The 14,902-nt window shown below is 41.2% G+C and overlaps 1 protein-coding gene across 2 annotated transcripts in view; it reads right to left on the bottom strand.

Annotated features, from left to right (window-relative positions):
- The window catches only part of LOC110983305 (sestrin-1-like), a 40,860-nt gene extending 27,244 nt beyond the window's left edge, over nucleotides 1–13,616 (bottom strand). Inside the window, exons 1-2 of one of the 2 annotated variants that reach the window (XM_022242459.2) lie at nucleotides 13,458–13,616; nucleotides 12,006–12,405 (exon numbers count right to left, since the gene is read on the bottom strand). In XM_022242459.2, the coding sequence (XP_022098151.1) occupies nucleotides 12,006–12,341 (336 nt within the window). In that variant the 5' untranslated portion in view covers nucleotides 12,342–12,405; nucleotides 13,458–13,616. Of the gene's footprint in view, nucleotides 1–1,115; nucleotides 1,518–12,005; nucleotides 12,406–13,457 lie in introns of those variants that run through there. The other variant, XM_022242462.2, reaches the window with a different exon arrangement.
- Nucleotides 13,617–14,902: the final 1,286 nt, after the last annotated feature.

Genomic DNA, 14,902 nt, shown 5'->3' with positions numbered 1-14,902 from the left:
TAGAAAACAGCATTTTTCAGACCAGTCCCAGAGCTGTCGGTAGGGTTTGAACATATTATAACATAGGGTGTCAAGTGATGTGTAGTTTCTACGTAACATTTTGGAATTCAAATAATCTCTTACAGTTATACAAACAACTGTAGAACCATACAGCATTGGCTCCTCCCTTGTAAAAACGCATGTCACATGTTAACGCATGCGTCTCCGCAATCCAAGTGGTTGAACCGGCAATAACCATTAACATACTTTACATGTACCATACCACTTAAAAGGAAGAACATACATGGACATATGTAATGTACCAGTACCATGTAGCACCTTTGCAGGAAATGTCTTCTGACATGTCTGAGATCTGAGTCCCACTGTACTGGTGGCAGGCAGAGTTTTTATGAGAGCCCGTGGATTCAACTACATTAACATTTTTGAAGCCACTCAAGGTAAGGTGTACTTTTTAATACAGTACCAAATGCAGCGTGTTTATTTTTTTCCTCACCATGCCTCTTAAAATTGTTCGCCAATCACTCAAGCAACTGGGACGGAAATCCAAGTCGGGGCACACTTTCAATCTGAGCTTGTACTAATTTTTTTCTACTCATACTACATGTATTCTTGACATTTTCCTTCTTAGATTTTGAAAGATTTCAGATATTCACATTTAGAACATACATGCATGGTGCTTTACCTCAAATAGACAGCAATTTTTCTGACAACATCTGTTCGCAGTGGGACCAACAAGTTAATGATTAAATCAAACGCAAGCCTCTTAAGCATACAATGGGAAACCAATGAACATGATGAAAGAGGCAATATTAAAACCATATATTTAATTTTTTTGAACAAATGTGTCTATATCATTTCAGCCAAAATAACCTGGAAGCTAAAGGGCTCAATGAAAATACTAACGCTATGAGCGCTGTACCTGCATTTGTTCGCCATGGAAAAACTATTAAATAATTAAAAAAGACTAACTAATAACTGGAAAATCTGAAAGAACCACCCAAAAAAATTCTGTTCACGTGTTGTCTTGATTTCGAACGAATCTGATGGTTTCCAAGAAGAATTACGCAGGGATAACACACCCTCAATGCCCAAGGTTGCGCTGTACACCGCCTTACCTGTAAACATCTGATACATAACGTGGGCCTTGACTTCAACTGGCCGTCTTCGAAAAAGTACCTCTGCAATTCGTTCAGCGGGCTGTCCGCACGTATCCGCTTGCCCATGATGCCAGCCCCTGCTTCACTGGAGTAACTGCTAGTACTAGTACCGTGGAAACTCGGCCGATCCTTCTTTCCAAGTAACACACAACTTGCACCGGTCGTCCCACTCGGACACACCTGGAACATCACTCAATGCGGGGCGAGGGGCTCTTCCTCTCTGGACTGTGCAGTTGTGTCACCTTGTGGCAATACACTCCGTGCATTGCATCACTCACTTGCTTGCTCACAAACCCACATATATCGCTGTGGTACACACATGTACTACATCAGCTGTGTGAGCCTCCTATCACCAGCTGGCTCTTGACTGGCTGGTTGCCAATGGGGAGACCACTGACAGATGAACCCAAAGCTCATGAATATTAAAAGCATTGTGACCTTGCAGATCAGCTGATCTTTGTGTGTACAGGCTGACAGCTTGGATACAAAGGCAGTGATGATGCAATATTGATCTGGCTGGGCCTTGCTGACCTGTCATTGGTTGCCTGAATATCATGCTGTACTGGTGATTGGCGCATGCTTGTCACACAATCCAAAATATACAGATCTTTATTGGTGTGCACACAATGGCTGTTTACTTACAGCCAGTAAAAATTATGTGGAACACCTTTTTAAGTGCACTGTACACCTACATGTAAAAGAATAACAGTAAACAAGTTTACATGTATACATACATGTGCGCACTTATGCAGGCAACCAAACTGAGAAAATAGTTGCTTGATAATCTTCATTTATTTATTTGAACAGAACAGGACCCTCCCTCCAAAGGACAGTTATGTGCAAAGAAAGATCCTCTGCCTTTCATACTAGGGTGGCCAGGCAGACAGTTTCAACAATAGCTGAGTCTTTCCTAACCCTCTGCATCATCAAGACCCTGTGCTGGGCTGATGAATATTCATTCACCACGGGGATTGCATAATAGGGCTTTATGCAGTTCACACAACACACTTACTTACAATACATGATGTACATAGTCGCCCCACTAATCAAGAAGAAAACCCTAAGTAGGGAGAGGCAGGGTGTCTCTGTCAAGATGAAAAAGCTGTTTACCTGTTTGTTTGTTGATCAGGTAAAACCTGATAAGTCAATATAGGCCCCACACTGAGCACAGAGCAGCCAAACTTGAAAGAAGAAAAAAAAAGCATAACAATACACCCTCCAAACAGGACAAAGAAGCACTGACAAAGGCCCAGGTGACAATGGGCTGATCAGGATTACAGACTAGGGTCATAACCTAAACTCCATCCCCCCCCCAAGAAACCTCACACACAACCTGTAAACAGTAATCGGAGCCTCCACTAAATCAAAATTTGTTGTAATATGACTGTTTGCTTAAAAAAAAAAATAGGGAAGGCGAGATGTGAGCATTCCTGGGAGGACAAAGGTCAGAGGACGGGAATGGAAAAGTACTGGAGTGGAGAAGCTGACAGCTCAGAGTTGCTCCCTGGACTAGGTGTACAGTGTCAGTCAGCACTGCTTATCTACCTCTTTTTTTGGGGGGGGGGAGGGGGGAAGAAGGAAGGGGAGAGTGTTAATGACCTCAGGTTTGGGCTATGCATGAGGCGATTCATTTGCTGATAAGTAAAATAACCAGAAACCTGCTGGTGGTGCAATTCTACCGGTAAACATTGAGGCAGGAATAACCGGGTGACATTGTACCAGACTTTGCCAAAGCTTTTTTTCATGATCAGAATTTCGGTTTGCAGGCATTAGGAGCCAGGAGAGGCTGTGTTCAGTAAATTCGGTCACAAGTCAGTTTTGGCAACGGGGAAGATATTAGTCCTTCTCATTCTTGCAACGAAGAAAGCGGGGTTGTTGCTTTTGTGCAGTGAGAGATGATACTGTGGGGTGCAGCTGCACTGGGAGATGCAACTATGTGCATCTGAGAAGTTCCGAATGGCCTGATGCTACAAAGACTCTACCCCCGCATTGCTGAAGAAGCTTAGAAGCCATACCTGTGAATGGCGCAAGCAATCTAATTTGTTCCCGATAACAAATTGGTATCAAGAGGGTTGGCATGAAAGCGACAAGGGTAGCAGGTGGCTTAATAGAGGAAATGCCTCTTCAAATGCCCCCCCCCCTCCAAATTCAATGCCTCAATCCCTTCAATACTGGTAGTACGGTTGTGAAAGTCACACCATCAGACCTGACCATAAGCTGGTGCATACATTATGTACATGTGTGTATTTACATGTACACTGTACATGAAACCTTCATTTAGAATGTGTCAAAAAATAAGGACTAATGTCAGCATTTTAACGGGTGGGTTTGCGTATCAGCTATGAACTGGATTTAAGAACATGTTTGACTGGCTGAATATTCACGTTTTTACATGCACTGCGCATACATGCACCAGTACACCTACACACCATTACTCGCACAACAGGAGATCTCTAGCCTTTGGAATACAATATCCAAATTCATACACAGACCGCCCCGCCGGCTAATGAAGCGGAAACAAATTCCTTTGTATGATCTACAATGAAAAAAGAGATCAGCAGTGCTGCAGCAGGCAACCAAAACCCACTTTTGATGCAACCCGCCTACCCCGGTAGATCCTGCCTCCACACACGCGTACACGAAAACACAAGGTTTCGTTGAGTGTCTAGGGCCAGGTTTTTGGTTTTATTTTTTTATGGGGGGGGTATGATCAGAAGGAAAGAGTCTGAGCGACAACTTCTAAAAGTTGTCATTCTCTGAAGGAGCCGGGGAGAGGGGGACTTCTCAAAAATACATTGTTCCTTGACACTTTTAAAACACTGTTTGCACAAAACAGCACTAGCTCTGCTTCAGACAGAACTGACTTAATCACGGGCATGCTATCCTCAACACCAGTACAGAAGAAGCAAAATGATGTCCTTGCGGCACAGCAGTAGGACAATAACCCTTTCTGTCAATACTGTCTCTGCCAGTGTGGGTTCTCTTCAGGGCAAAAAAGGGAAATGATTTATCCTTGATAATTGCAATGAAGAGTGCATGCATTATTAACTGAAGAGGTGGCCCAGGGTCCTACAGCAGGTACATTGTACTGTGTACATGTACGTCCTATAGGTACATGTACATGTACAATTACACCATGGAGAAAGGACGCTACCAAAAGACAAGTCGTCTATCACTCAAAGGCACCAACTATAGGTACATGTACATTGTGCATGAACCAAATTCCACCACATCAACTTACACAAATTTGTACATGTACATGTACGTCTACTTTCCTCACACCATCGGATGAAGCACTTAATTAGACAGACTCTGTCATATAAAAATCACCCAATAGTGACGCCCTACCTGCAAATATATTTCACCCAGCTTTATACCACCCACACTGGCCTTGCTTTACATGCAAACCAGCAAGAAATGAGGCAACAGAAACATATACATTACATGTACACACACATATGTGTTTCTGTGATTAAAACTCCATTTGTACATGTCTATACTGTACGTGTACCTTTGCCACGAACCACCCCCCATCCTCTTAAAATCTCCCAATCAATAAAACTTCCTGTGAAGAGCCTTTCGGGGCTAGCAATCTCCCTGAAATGTATCAGAGGGCAAGGCATCACCTTCCTCAACCCTCCATAATCTACATGTATCTTTCTAAATCCCCTGATGGACTTTGAAGGAAGTGAGAAGGTCAGAGTTAACGGACATGTAGGGGAGAATGGAGTACAACTCTGGTCATTTTTCAAAGGGTATCAACAATTTTGGGCATAACTGTATAAAAAGATCGCCTCTGGTTACAATCTGCAACAACAGTCCAACTCATTCTGACACAAAGTGGCAAGCACTTGTAATTAATTTTGGATTTTTGCCCTGCCAGATGTGTATTATAATACTGTATATTCAGTGTGTGCCCACGAAGGGGTGAAAAAAACCACAAGCGTATTTGGGTGGGACTTGAACCCATGACCTCCTGCTTACTAATGCAGATGTCTTAACCACTCGACCACCAAGCTTGTTGGTGTCAGCTGGCTGGTTCAGGTCAGATGTAGCAGCGGGCACCCCGAACAACTGTTTCCAAGGAGGGATTAGCGGCGGGGAGATTTTAATTAATTGTGGATTTTGTATTGTGGTCCTAATACTTTAATGGGACTGTTCTTTCCTAGGTTATTACATGTGCCGGTACCAATGCAGTCTACCGGTATGTCTCAATCAATAACCTAAATTTCAAGGGATTTTCTCATTCTTGTTGATAGGTGCTAGACTCCAAGGAGGTTTTTTTTCCCACAATGTATGGTGATGTACATGTACTCCTTCTATAAATTGGCAAAATCAGAATTTATTCGTAAAATTTCAATTCATTGAAAAGAGCTACTGGTACAATTACATGTATCTTACTCTCCCCTACCCGTCGGCAGTTTGTAACTTTGTGCAAACACAATATGTACAAGTGCCAAGATATCGGAAGATGGGATTCAAAATAATGAGCAACGCAAAGGAGAGGGTACAATAAAATAAGCTCCCGACTCGATAAATTGAGGTGCATTAGCCTGTAACAATATTCATTGTATACCAGCGTGCTTATACTCTTCCGGTGAGTTTGTGTCCGTACAAACACACCGCCACCGGGTGATCATTGTTGCGGAAAATTTCTGAGGGTAATTATAACAACTACATGTACATGTATCTGTCTTTCTGCCAACTTCCGGACCTGCCAGAAAATGAAATGTCAGGCTCAAGGGAATATTGCGGGGGGGGGAGGCCCCACAGAGAAAGCGATGGTAAATGTCTCGGCCGATACTGCGGGCTCTACTACATGAATGGGAACGTGAGCAAATTTTGATATTTGGAGACGACTGCAAAATAATGTCCGGCACTGGCAAACACAGGCCGTCGCATTGAACTTGTCAGATTATGTCTTTGCAATTAATCGCCGTTGTCAAGACCATTCAGAACAACTTGCTAGAGTGAATGTTTTAGGTCGCATTCATCTGAATCAGGACTTTATTTGGTTAATTACAAAATCTGTGTCAAATGGTGAGGCTGACAAACGACAAATGCAGGAACAAATCCCTTGGTTTCGATGGCTTGGCTCTCTGAGTGAATTCTGCATTGCCCTGCACTGACAGCGCTCTCCTTGACCGTGCAGAATCTGTTACAGATAGGGGCGGCTGGTGCACCCACGCGGGCCTCAATTTCAGAGATCGTCTGCTAAGCAAAACAACAACACACTGATGAGTCTGTGCTGAGCTAAAATGAGCAAAGAACTGGTGCTACATGTACATTCTGAATGACACATCAGCTGGTAACCTGTTTTGCTCATATCTCCTCTAAGTAATGCTAAACATTTGGAGAAGGCTGCTTGCTAACAGTGCTCTGAAATTGGGTCTATGTTTACGCAGAGTAAAAAAAAAAATCAGTTGATCATCTCGGCTTGCGATTTTCCTTGAGAATGCATCCTTTTGTTTAAATTTTGGAAAGTATCTTCTCACCTAAAAAGGTATTTTTTTCATGAATATTAACTGGGTGCTTTAATCAATATTGTTAACATAAATATTTAAAAAAATAAATATAATATAAATAAATATAGCTGTCATTTTAAACTGAAAAGTTGGCGGCCATTTTTAATTTAAATACTAAGCGGCTACTGGAAAAAAAAAATAGAAAATAAAAAGGCCCTCATCCTCATTGTGGAAAACAACCCAGACGATAAATTGATTTTTGTTTTACTTGACCTTTTTTATATTTTTAGACAGGTACATTACAGTGTAGTTCTTGAGAATTCTGCCCGAAGCATAGAGCCAAAACGAGAAATGTAAAAAGCCAGAGACATTTTTCAAGCTCCTTCACTCCAACGCCAACTCTGCTAAATCACTCCAAACCCAGTAGGATTCTCCATGCTTAAATGAACCCCGAACCTCAGATGGCACGAACGGACCTGAAACTATATTCCGACGCCAACTCCTCTGTTCATTAGTGGAATATAAAAGTGCACTGGTCTCCACCTGTAGACAAAGTGCAATGACATATCTGTGTACCGTAGGCAGCATGAAATGGCCTGAGCAACATAAAATCTCTCAGGTGATTCCTCAGAGTAATGTGGCCAAGAGCCAACCGCTGAGCTCTTTCTGTTGATTCTGGGAGAGAAAGAAAAAATTGTTTGTCCAACTTGAAAGCTGTCAAATCTAGGGATCTCATCACTTCGCGTGCTGTTAGGTTACATTATGTCGATTTGTCAAATTTGAATTTGACAGGCTTGCAATGACGTGTACAAATTGGTGCAGTCACAGTAAACGACTTCCGTAAGCTATGTTTCAACAGTAGGGTATATTAGGCAAACAAGAAAAAAGGTTGAACCAAAGGCTCAACTGTTGCCTCATGGGTCCGAGCTGTAAACAGGCCAACCAAAATTTTATAGAAGCAAGTAAAACATTTGTTCATGTTCCTAATGACCCGAGAGGGCTCCTTTTACAGAGTATGCAACAGGGTAACTATGGTGCGATAAAATTTATCCAATCTCAAAACAATTTTCTGGAAAAAAGTCAAATACTTGACATTATTTCATCTCTGCCAATTTTGTTTTAAAATATGGAAACAAATTCCTGACACTTTGAAGTAAAAAGATAATGTTTGTGCCTGCTTCTGACAAGTTTGTAAAAATAAAAAAGCACTCTTGGCAAATATGACGGTGCAAGTAGCTTTCAACCTGGCAGCGCGCGCGTAGGCTCGCCGGAATGAAATGTCACCGCAGAGTGCAATATTAAAAAACGAAACCTGCTCGCAGAGAGATTGGAAGGAGCAGACGAAAACATCCTGAACTGCAGGGAGAGTACTTGAGCCCAAGGCACAGAGTAGAAGAGTCAGGTGTTGCTCTGGTCGAGAAATGAGACTGCCAAATGTCAGGTCCGGAGACCTGCTCGTGGGCAACTGTCAGGGCTGGAGTCAATTAAAAAGCGTCAATATTCAAATAACAATTCAATCAATGAGAGCAGGACAGTTTTCAAAGAATTGCAATTACTCATATTTGGTTTTATTAAGATTCAAAATGAAATTAAGTTCATGTACTGTCACTGTAATAAAAGTGGGTGACACCTGTAACACAGCTTTCACACAATGCCCTAAAGCCTTATAATCCGCACAAAATAAGTATGGAGGAAAATATCACACATGTGGGTCATTTCAAGAAGCAAAAGCAACCCCTTCCAAACGCTGCCTTTCCGTACAACCATTTTTGGTTCTATCTCCCTCCGATATCTTCATTACTTTGCTGCATTTCCCTCCAGTACAATTTTTTAAAAAATGAACACTCCATACAACTCATACAAACAGACTTGCAGCACACTGGAAACACTCACGGAAAAGGTGCATTCACTACCCACAAATGAAATAACTGAAGCTCCACTTACTGATCATACAAATCATTTCAAAACTTCGGCTGTGTTTATTCACCTCGTCAAAAATTCTTTTGTGGCCTGCCTCTTCAAACAGATTCTGCCGGTACCTGAGGTTTACTTCACAGTTACTCCTGCACTGAACTATAGGTATTATATGCAAATTACTTTCCAATACAAAGGAACAGACAGCAGACAATTGAGATAGCTGACCTGGAAAGTGGGCAACCAGGTCAGTTCTAGGCAAGTCTGCTGGACTGCCACTGTTGGCATCAAAACACCTCTTTAGAGATTTGGTTAAGCATCATAAATGTGATTTGGTGTATCCACGGACCTACCCTAAGCTGTTGGCATAAAACAAAATTGCAACGTAAACATATTTAATAGCTGGCGTATGACTTACATGTACATAAATGGCTCACACTGTAGATGCGACGCAATATTTTTCAAATAACCCCCTGGAAATGGGTACTCTTGTTACTCGAACTTTTCACGTTGTAGTTTTATTTGCAATATTTTTTGTTAAGCAGGGACAGAAGCGGCTTCTTTATTAAGACTGCTTTTGTCTTAACAGATATTTTAGCCCAAACTTTTCAAAATACAATGTAGAAATTTTCTCGATATCACTTACGATGAGAAAAATCAGCTTAAAATTAAGTGGAGCTTCAAATTCTTTTGCCATGGATATACACTGTACATGTACATGGCATAAAAACACACTAATCCGCAATCCTTAGCAAATCTATAGGTTAACCTTTTCCAAACTAAAATCTATAGTTTAACTTTTTCCAAACTAAAATCTATAGTTTAACTTTTTCCAAACTAAAATCTATAGGTTAACCTTTTCCAAACTAAAATCTATAGTTTAACTTTTTCCAAACTAAAATCTATAGTTTAACTTTTTCCAAACTAAAATCTATAGTTTAACTTTTTCCAAACTAAAATCTATAGTTTAACTTTTTCCAAACTAAAATCTATAGTTTAACTTTTTCCAAACTAAAATCTATAGGTTTACCTTTTCCAAACTAAAATCTATAGTTTAACTTTTTCTAAACTAAAATCTATAGTTTAACTTTTTCCAAACTAAAATTTCTAGGTTAACCTTTTCCAAACTAAAATCTATAGTTTAACTTTTTCCAAACTAAAATCTATAGTTTAACTTTTTCTAAACTAAAATCTATAGTTTAACTTTTTCCAAACTAAAATTTCTAGGTTAACCTTTTCCAAACTCAAATCTATAGTTTAACTTTTTCTAAACTAAAGGTATACTCTTACTCTCATTGGAGAATGGGTTTATGTTGTGCACTATTGAAATACAAATCTCCCCAAGATATAAGGCCATATTGCACACCTACATGGTACGGTCCTAACATGCCAAGACATTGTCATGCGATGATATGCTATGATAAACATGTAACTTATGAACTACAGAAAAAACTGCTATGGATGTGTTAAATTTAAGATCTATTACTGACAGTAAAAAAGAAAATGTATTTCTCTGTTTCTCATGGTGTCTTTGTGACACTGACAAAAATCTTTTCATTTTTCAATTCGAAGAAACCATAAAAACTACATGTCTAGAAACATCACTAATCTGGCCTTCCTGCAGTCCTGCTTGTTCCCCAAACCCATATTTTATCCAATCCACTGCTAGGTTGATACAATTCAATGATACCTGAAAGCAGTACATGAAATGATCAATGTCATATTATTAACACCTGAAAATATCACAAAAGAAGTGCAGTCGTGACCAATGGTGAGAAACCACTAAAACATGTGGTTCGCAGCGTGAGGTTTTTGTGGGTTCTACCTGGGACTGGGGTCACTTTGAGGTCCACGTCTCTAGGCATTCAAATCGAAATTAGAGTAGAATAACCCTGCTACATGTGGCTAGGGCATGGTACACACATGAACAAATATATATATATATATGTATTTCAATTTACTTTTAATAAAGGAATGAATAATTAAGTGCTTGACCAGTCTTAAATGTGTGTTTACCGGCTCAGGAGAATGGACGGGACTAATACCCAAGCTGCAGGCGAGGGCATTGTCAGCGTTCGTTCACCTGGCACATACTTATTTCCATTCATGAATTACACCTTTTTAATCAGAGAGTCAAAAAAGTAAACAAGTAATGGATTTCCAGCGTTTTTTTTCAAAAATTTTACCGTCATTTTCCCAAACATCCCCGTCCATTATACAATATATTCCTCTTGAAAGTTGCCAACAGAATCCCCTTCAATGATCTTGGCGCATGCGTGGTGCGTCGCGTGCACAGAGACTCCTAACCAATCAGACCTGATTAAACTGTCTCCTATCCATGTGCCAAGCATGATTTACGCGGCGGGAATTATCACTTCTCAGCAGGCATTATCAAATGTTAATACACCGTTCAAGTTGTACGTTGTTGAATAGGGAGACTGTCTGAGGTACAGTATTTAGGAATTCAATTTAAACTATTCTTAGGGACGATGAAATGAAGTCACTTTGCACACATGTGGCTTTCCCAGACTTTGCTGTGAATTTCCCTTTCCAAGGCTAAAAAAGTCACAACAGTTTGACGAAGCAAATGTGAAATTCTAAGAACAAGAGATACAGCCCCATTTGGATGATGCTGAGAAACGAGGGATCTGAATAACCACAGAGGTTTCATAACAACTGCACCAGGGGAACAAATTTACAATTCCACAATTGACAGGCAACTGCTGCGCAGAATACGGAGCAGCAGGAATCTTTATGCATGGTTTCCATTCCAGATCACCCTGATAATTTAGGCCTGCTGCGTTAAACTACCATACTGAAAAACCTGCTGTTGATTATCTTGAGAGTTGCGCTAGGACTGTCATAACTACGAGGCCTTGGACAGGTCAGAATACTGGGCAATCGCAATCATCTGACTTAGAAGTTTCTGTTATCACGGATTTTATTATGGTGAGTGAGCCAGAGGCTGACCTGCTGTATGAGTATACACCAATGAGTCCTAAGTAGCACACAATCTCGTCTACAATGAGTAACCAAGACAGTCAACACAATGGAACAACTAGTACAATGCAATGCAATTATAATTGTAGACCTGGAAGTCCTTAAACTACCTTTTTTCATGAAGTATGCATCGTTCTTTCTTTGCAAAGAGATTGAAAACCGGGACTCAGAAGCAGTTCCAATTTTTAAGTGTGGGTTTTGCCCTTATACGACTCAAAAGACATCTTGAAATAGTTCCGATTTTGTTAGAAATACATAAAAAAATGTTCCTGACTCCTGATTGACTTTGCCTACGGCCAAGCTAAGACAAAAATGCTACAATGTACATTCTTTCCAAAATTGCGACTTTCGATTTGAAATGGAGGGTCAATGATGGGGCCTGTACCTGAGAAAATGGCCACGTCCTTGAAAGTTGGAAATATCGGGCATCAGCTTGTCTGTCAAATTGCAAAAAAGCGGCCCAACTTACCTTGTACTCCATCAGGAGACTGTTGCATTTCTCCTGCACATCCTTGAACGGACACTGGACGGCCAAGCGCAGGACGTTGGTCAGGGGCTGTAGAAGGCTTTCGTGTACGCCGTCGCGGCAGTTGCCTGCCAGGCAGCCCTCGATGTAGGCGTCGCCCTCCTCCACACTGTTGGTGTGGAAGGGGTCAGTGCGCTGCTCCAGGACGTCCTCGTGGAGGGACGAAAGGCAGGCGGAGAGTTGTTCGAGGATGTTGAGGCGGCAGGCGCTGTCCCTGGTCGACAGTTGCTGCAGCATCATGCGGGCCTGGGCAACCGAGCCCTCCTGGACAGCCATCATGTGAGTCTATTTTGATCAGCGTAAGACCATTCGTGAAATTGAGCTCCGGAAGTGCGCTCCTTTCCTAAAAGATCAATTGTTGTAAACCGTTATTCTCCATTTTAAAATGACAAAACCTGGCAGACAATATCAATTATCATTTCAAGTCCTTGAGAAACTCGGTTTAAACAATTATTCATCTCCATGCTATCCTTGTGTAAGGGGAGTCACTTTTGTTGACAAAAACTAAACAGGTACAACGAGTAAAATGTGGAGCCTTTTGGTCATTTATAAAGTGCAAATATTTGCACAAATTTATGGCTGTGGAAGTTTACATAGATGTGGATCAAAAATTAACACTGAACAAAAACCTTTTAATAAACAGAAATCTTATAATACATAAACTACAATGACTGCAAAGTACCAATAAAACGTAGGCTCCTATATCACATTTTACCGTATACATTTTCCCCCGATTGCTTGGAAGTTCGAACATGAAAAACGTTGGAGCCGTATGACTACATTCTTTGTCCATCATGTCTGTGCGAAAAATAGACTCCAAGCCCTAGCCGAACAAAGTTAACACTTAGTTAATCCGAGTTACTACTTTTTGTAGGTCATGCACGTCAGGACTCTACGAATCGCTTCTTTAGTTTTAACATTTGCCGTTTGGACATGTCGGACTTCAGCCTAACGATAAAATGATAGGTCTACATCATTTTTTAGATGTAGCCTATCATTTTTTTCTTCAAAATTACACTTTCCTGCTGAATTCATGCCGAAATGCTGAATTGTTTGCACAAGCTTAAAAACGCATGTAGCTTATGTACAGATTTACGGTACCAACAACGTAAGAAAAGCGCCAGGCATAATGGTACATTTTCAACAAAAACCTTAGGCCTATGCACCGTTAAATTGTAACTTCATCAGATGTCCACTCGGCCTCGGCCGGCGCGCCGGCACGCTCAGTCATCTTGCTGAACATCAGCCTGATCGGTACGGTGCCGACGGCACGAATGACTCGACAAAAATCTGACCACATGGACAAACAATAAACCTTACAACAAAAAAAAATGCACACATCCCAGGTTCACTGGCATGACTGGCCCAGTAAAATCTGACAGAATAATTGCTCACCTTATTCCGGTACTCCAACTTGAGATAAACTCGAGGGGTATTGCCCGTTTTTCAGTGATGCGAAATTGGAGGCAATTTGCCGGCGATGGTGCGACTGTGCTTCGTTCCGCGCACATTGACAACGGAAAATTCCATTCATTCGTATTCACGGCGCAAGAAACTCACGTACGGCACATACAGCGGGCCGCACATATCTGACATGACCCCAAATTAGCATAATTTATACGACCTGGGAGACACACCTCCGAAATAGACCAATCAACTGTTTGAATTTTCTTCGCCAAGTGACCTGTGAACGCAGCGTCGAAGTGATTTCATCATTCGTGCGGTAAGACACTCATTCATAACTTAACTGTGCTATGATGACTAGTCGCTAGAAAATTCGGGAAAGCTTTTCGGGCCGGCTGGCGGGCCCGGGCCGGGAAACTTGAACGTGTTTGTCATATGCTGTATGTCTGTGTCATTATAAAAACACAGGGGAATGAAGAAAGGAAGATTGTTATATTTTATCCCGGAACGAAGTTCTATTTACAACTCATGTTTATAAGTCATGTTTAATTTATGTCAACTGTTTTCTTTCGTGTGTTTTAATTGCTTCAAGTTGATATCGCATAAATTTTACTGTCTTGTAAACGGTAGATGAGTCAGAATACATACAATTGCAAACTTGCGTTGTCAGGAACTCCAATCCTTAAGTTAGGTTACCGGTATTGTATCGATACAGGCATTCTGCAGTGCAGTGCATCATAAACAGAAACGGAGTCAGGGGCGACGGCGCAACGGCGCGTGCCCCCTTTTCATGTATTTGTGGATTTCAAGTTCACCCTTAGGCAATAGTGCACCCACAGACCTCTCCTCTAGGTCTGTGATGTATCTGCCAGTGAACAATGTATCTGAACTTACAAGATCTAAACACTGATTGCCAAGGATATTTAGAAGCGGCTAGAAGAAAGTTTTCAAAATTTATGGCACAAACTATATACTTTTACCTAAAACTTTCGTCGATTTGCGAACATGAAATCTTCGTGAAATGAGCTTTGCCCAACTTGACTGGCGAAGGCCTACCTTGCAAGTAAACGAAAGCCCAAGACAATTAATGAGAACGAAATCTATTAATGAATCAACACCAGGTGATCGAGATCAGACAGGTGGCTAGGCCTATCTACTGAATCTACATTCTACCGAATTAAAACAAAATACATGTACCACGAAGGAACTAAATGAAATTAGGGTCATATGTTTCCTTATTTGCCATGGTGTTTTCTCCTATTTTTTAAGGGGAAGGCTTCACTAAATAATCGAACATTTTAGCTATCGTTTAGTTTCTCAATCCCGTCGCCTAAATTAATGAGCTCCTTCGTGTTCTCTGAACGAACCGTTAGCGCCACATCGCGGGGGTGTATTGGGGGAGGCGGCGCCTTTGTGCGTAGCTATGAAGCCATGCC

Source organism: Acanthaster planci, linkage group LG15 (genome assembly GCF_054643075.1).
Source record: "Acanthaster planci isolate LZ-2023a linkage group LG15, COTS_SCS, whole genome shotgun sequence".
NCBI lineage: Eukaryota > Metazoa > Echinodermata > Asteroidea > Valvatida > Acanthasteridae > Acanthaster > Acanthaster planci.
Note: the sequence above shows the minus strand (reverse complement) of the source record. Positions and strands in the feature narration are given on the sequence as shown.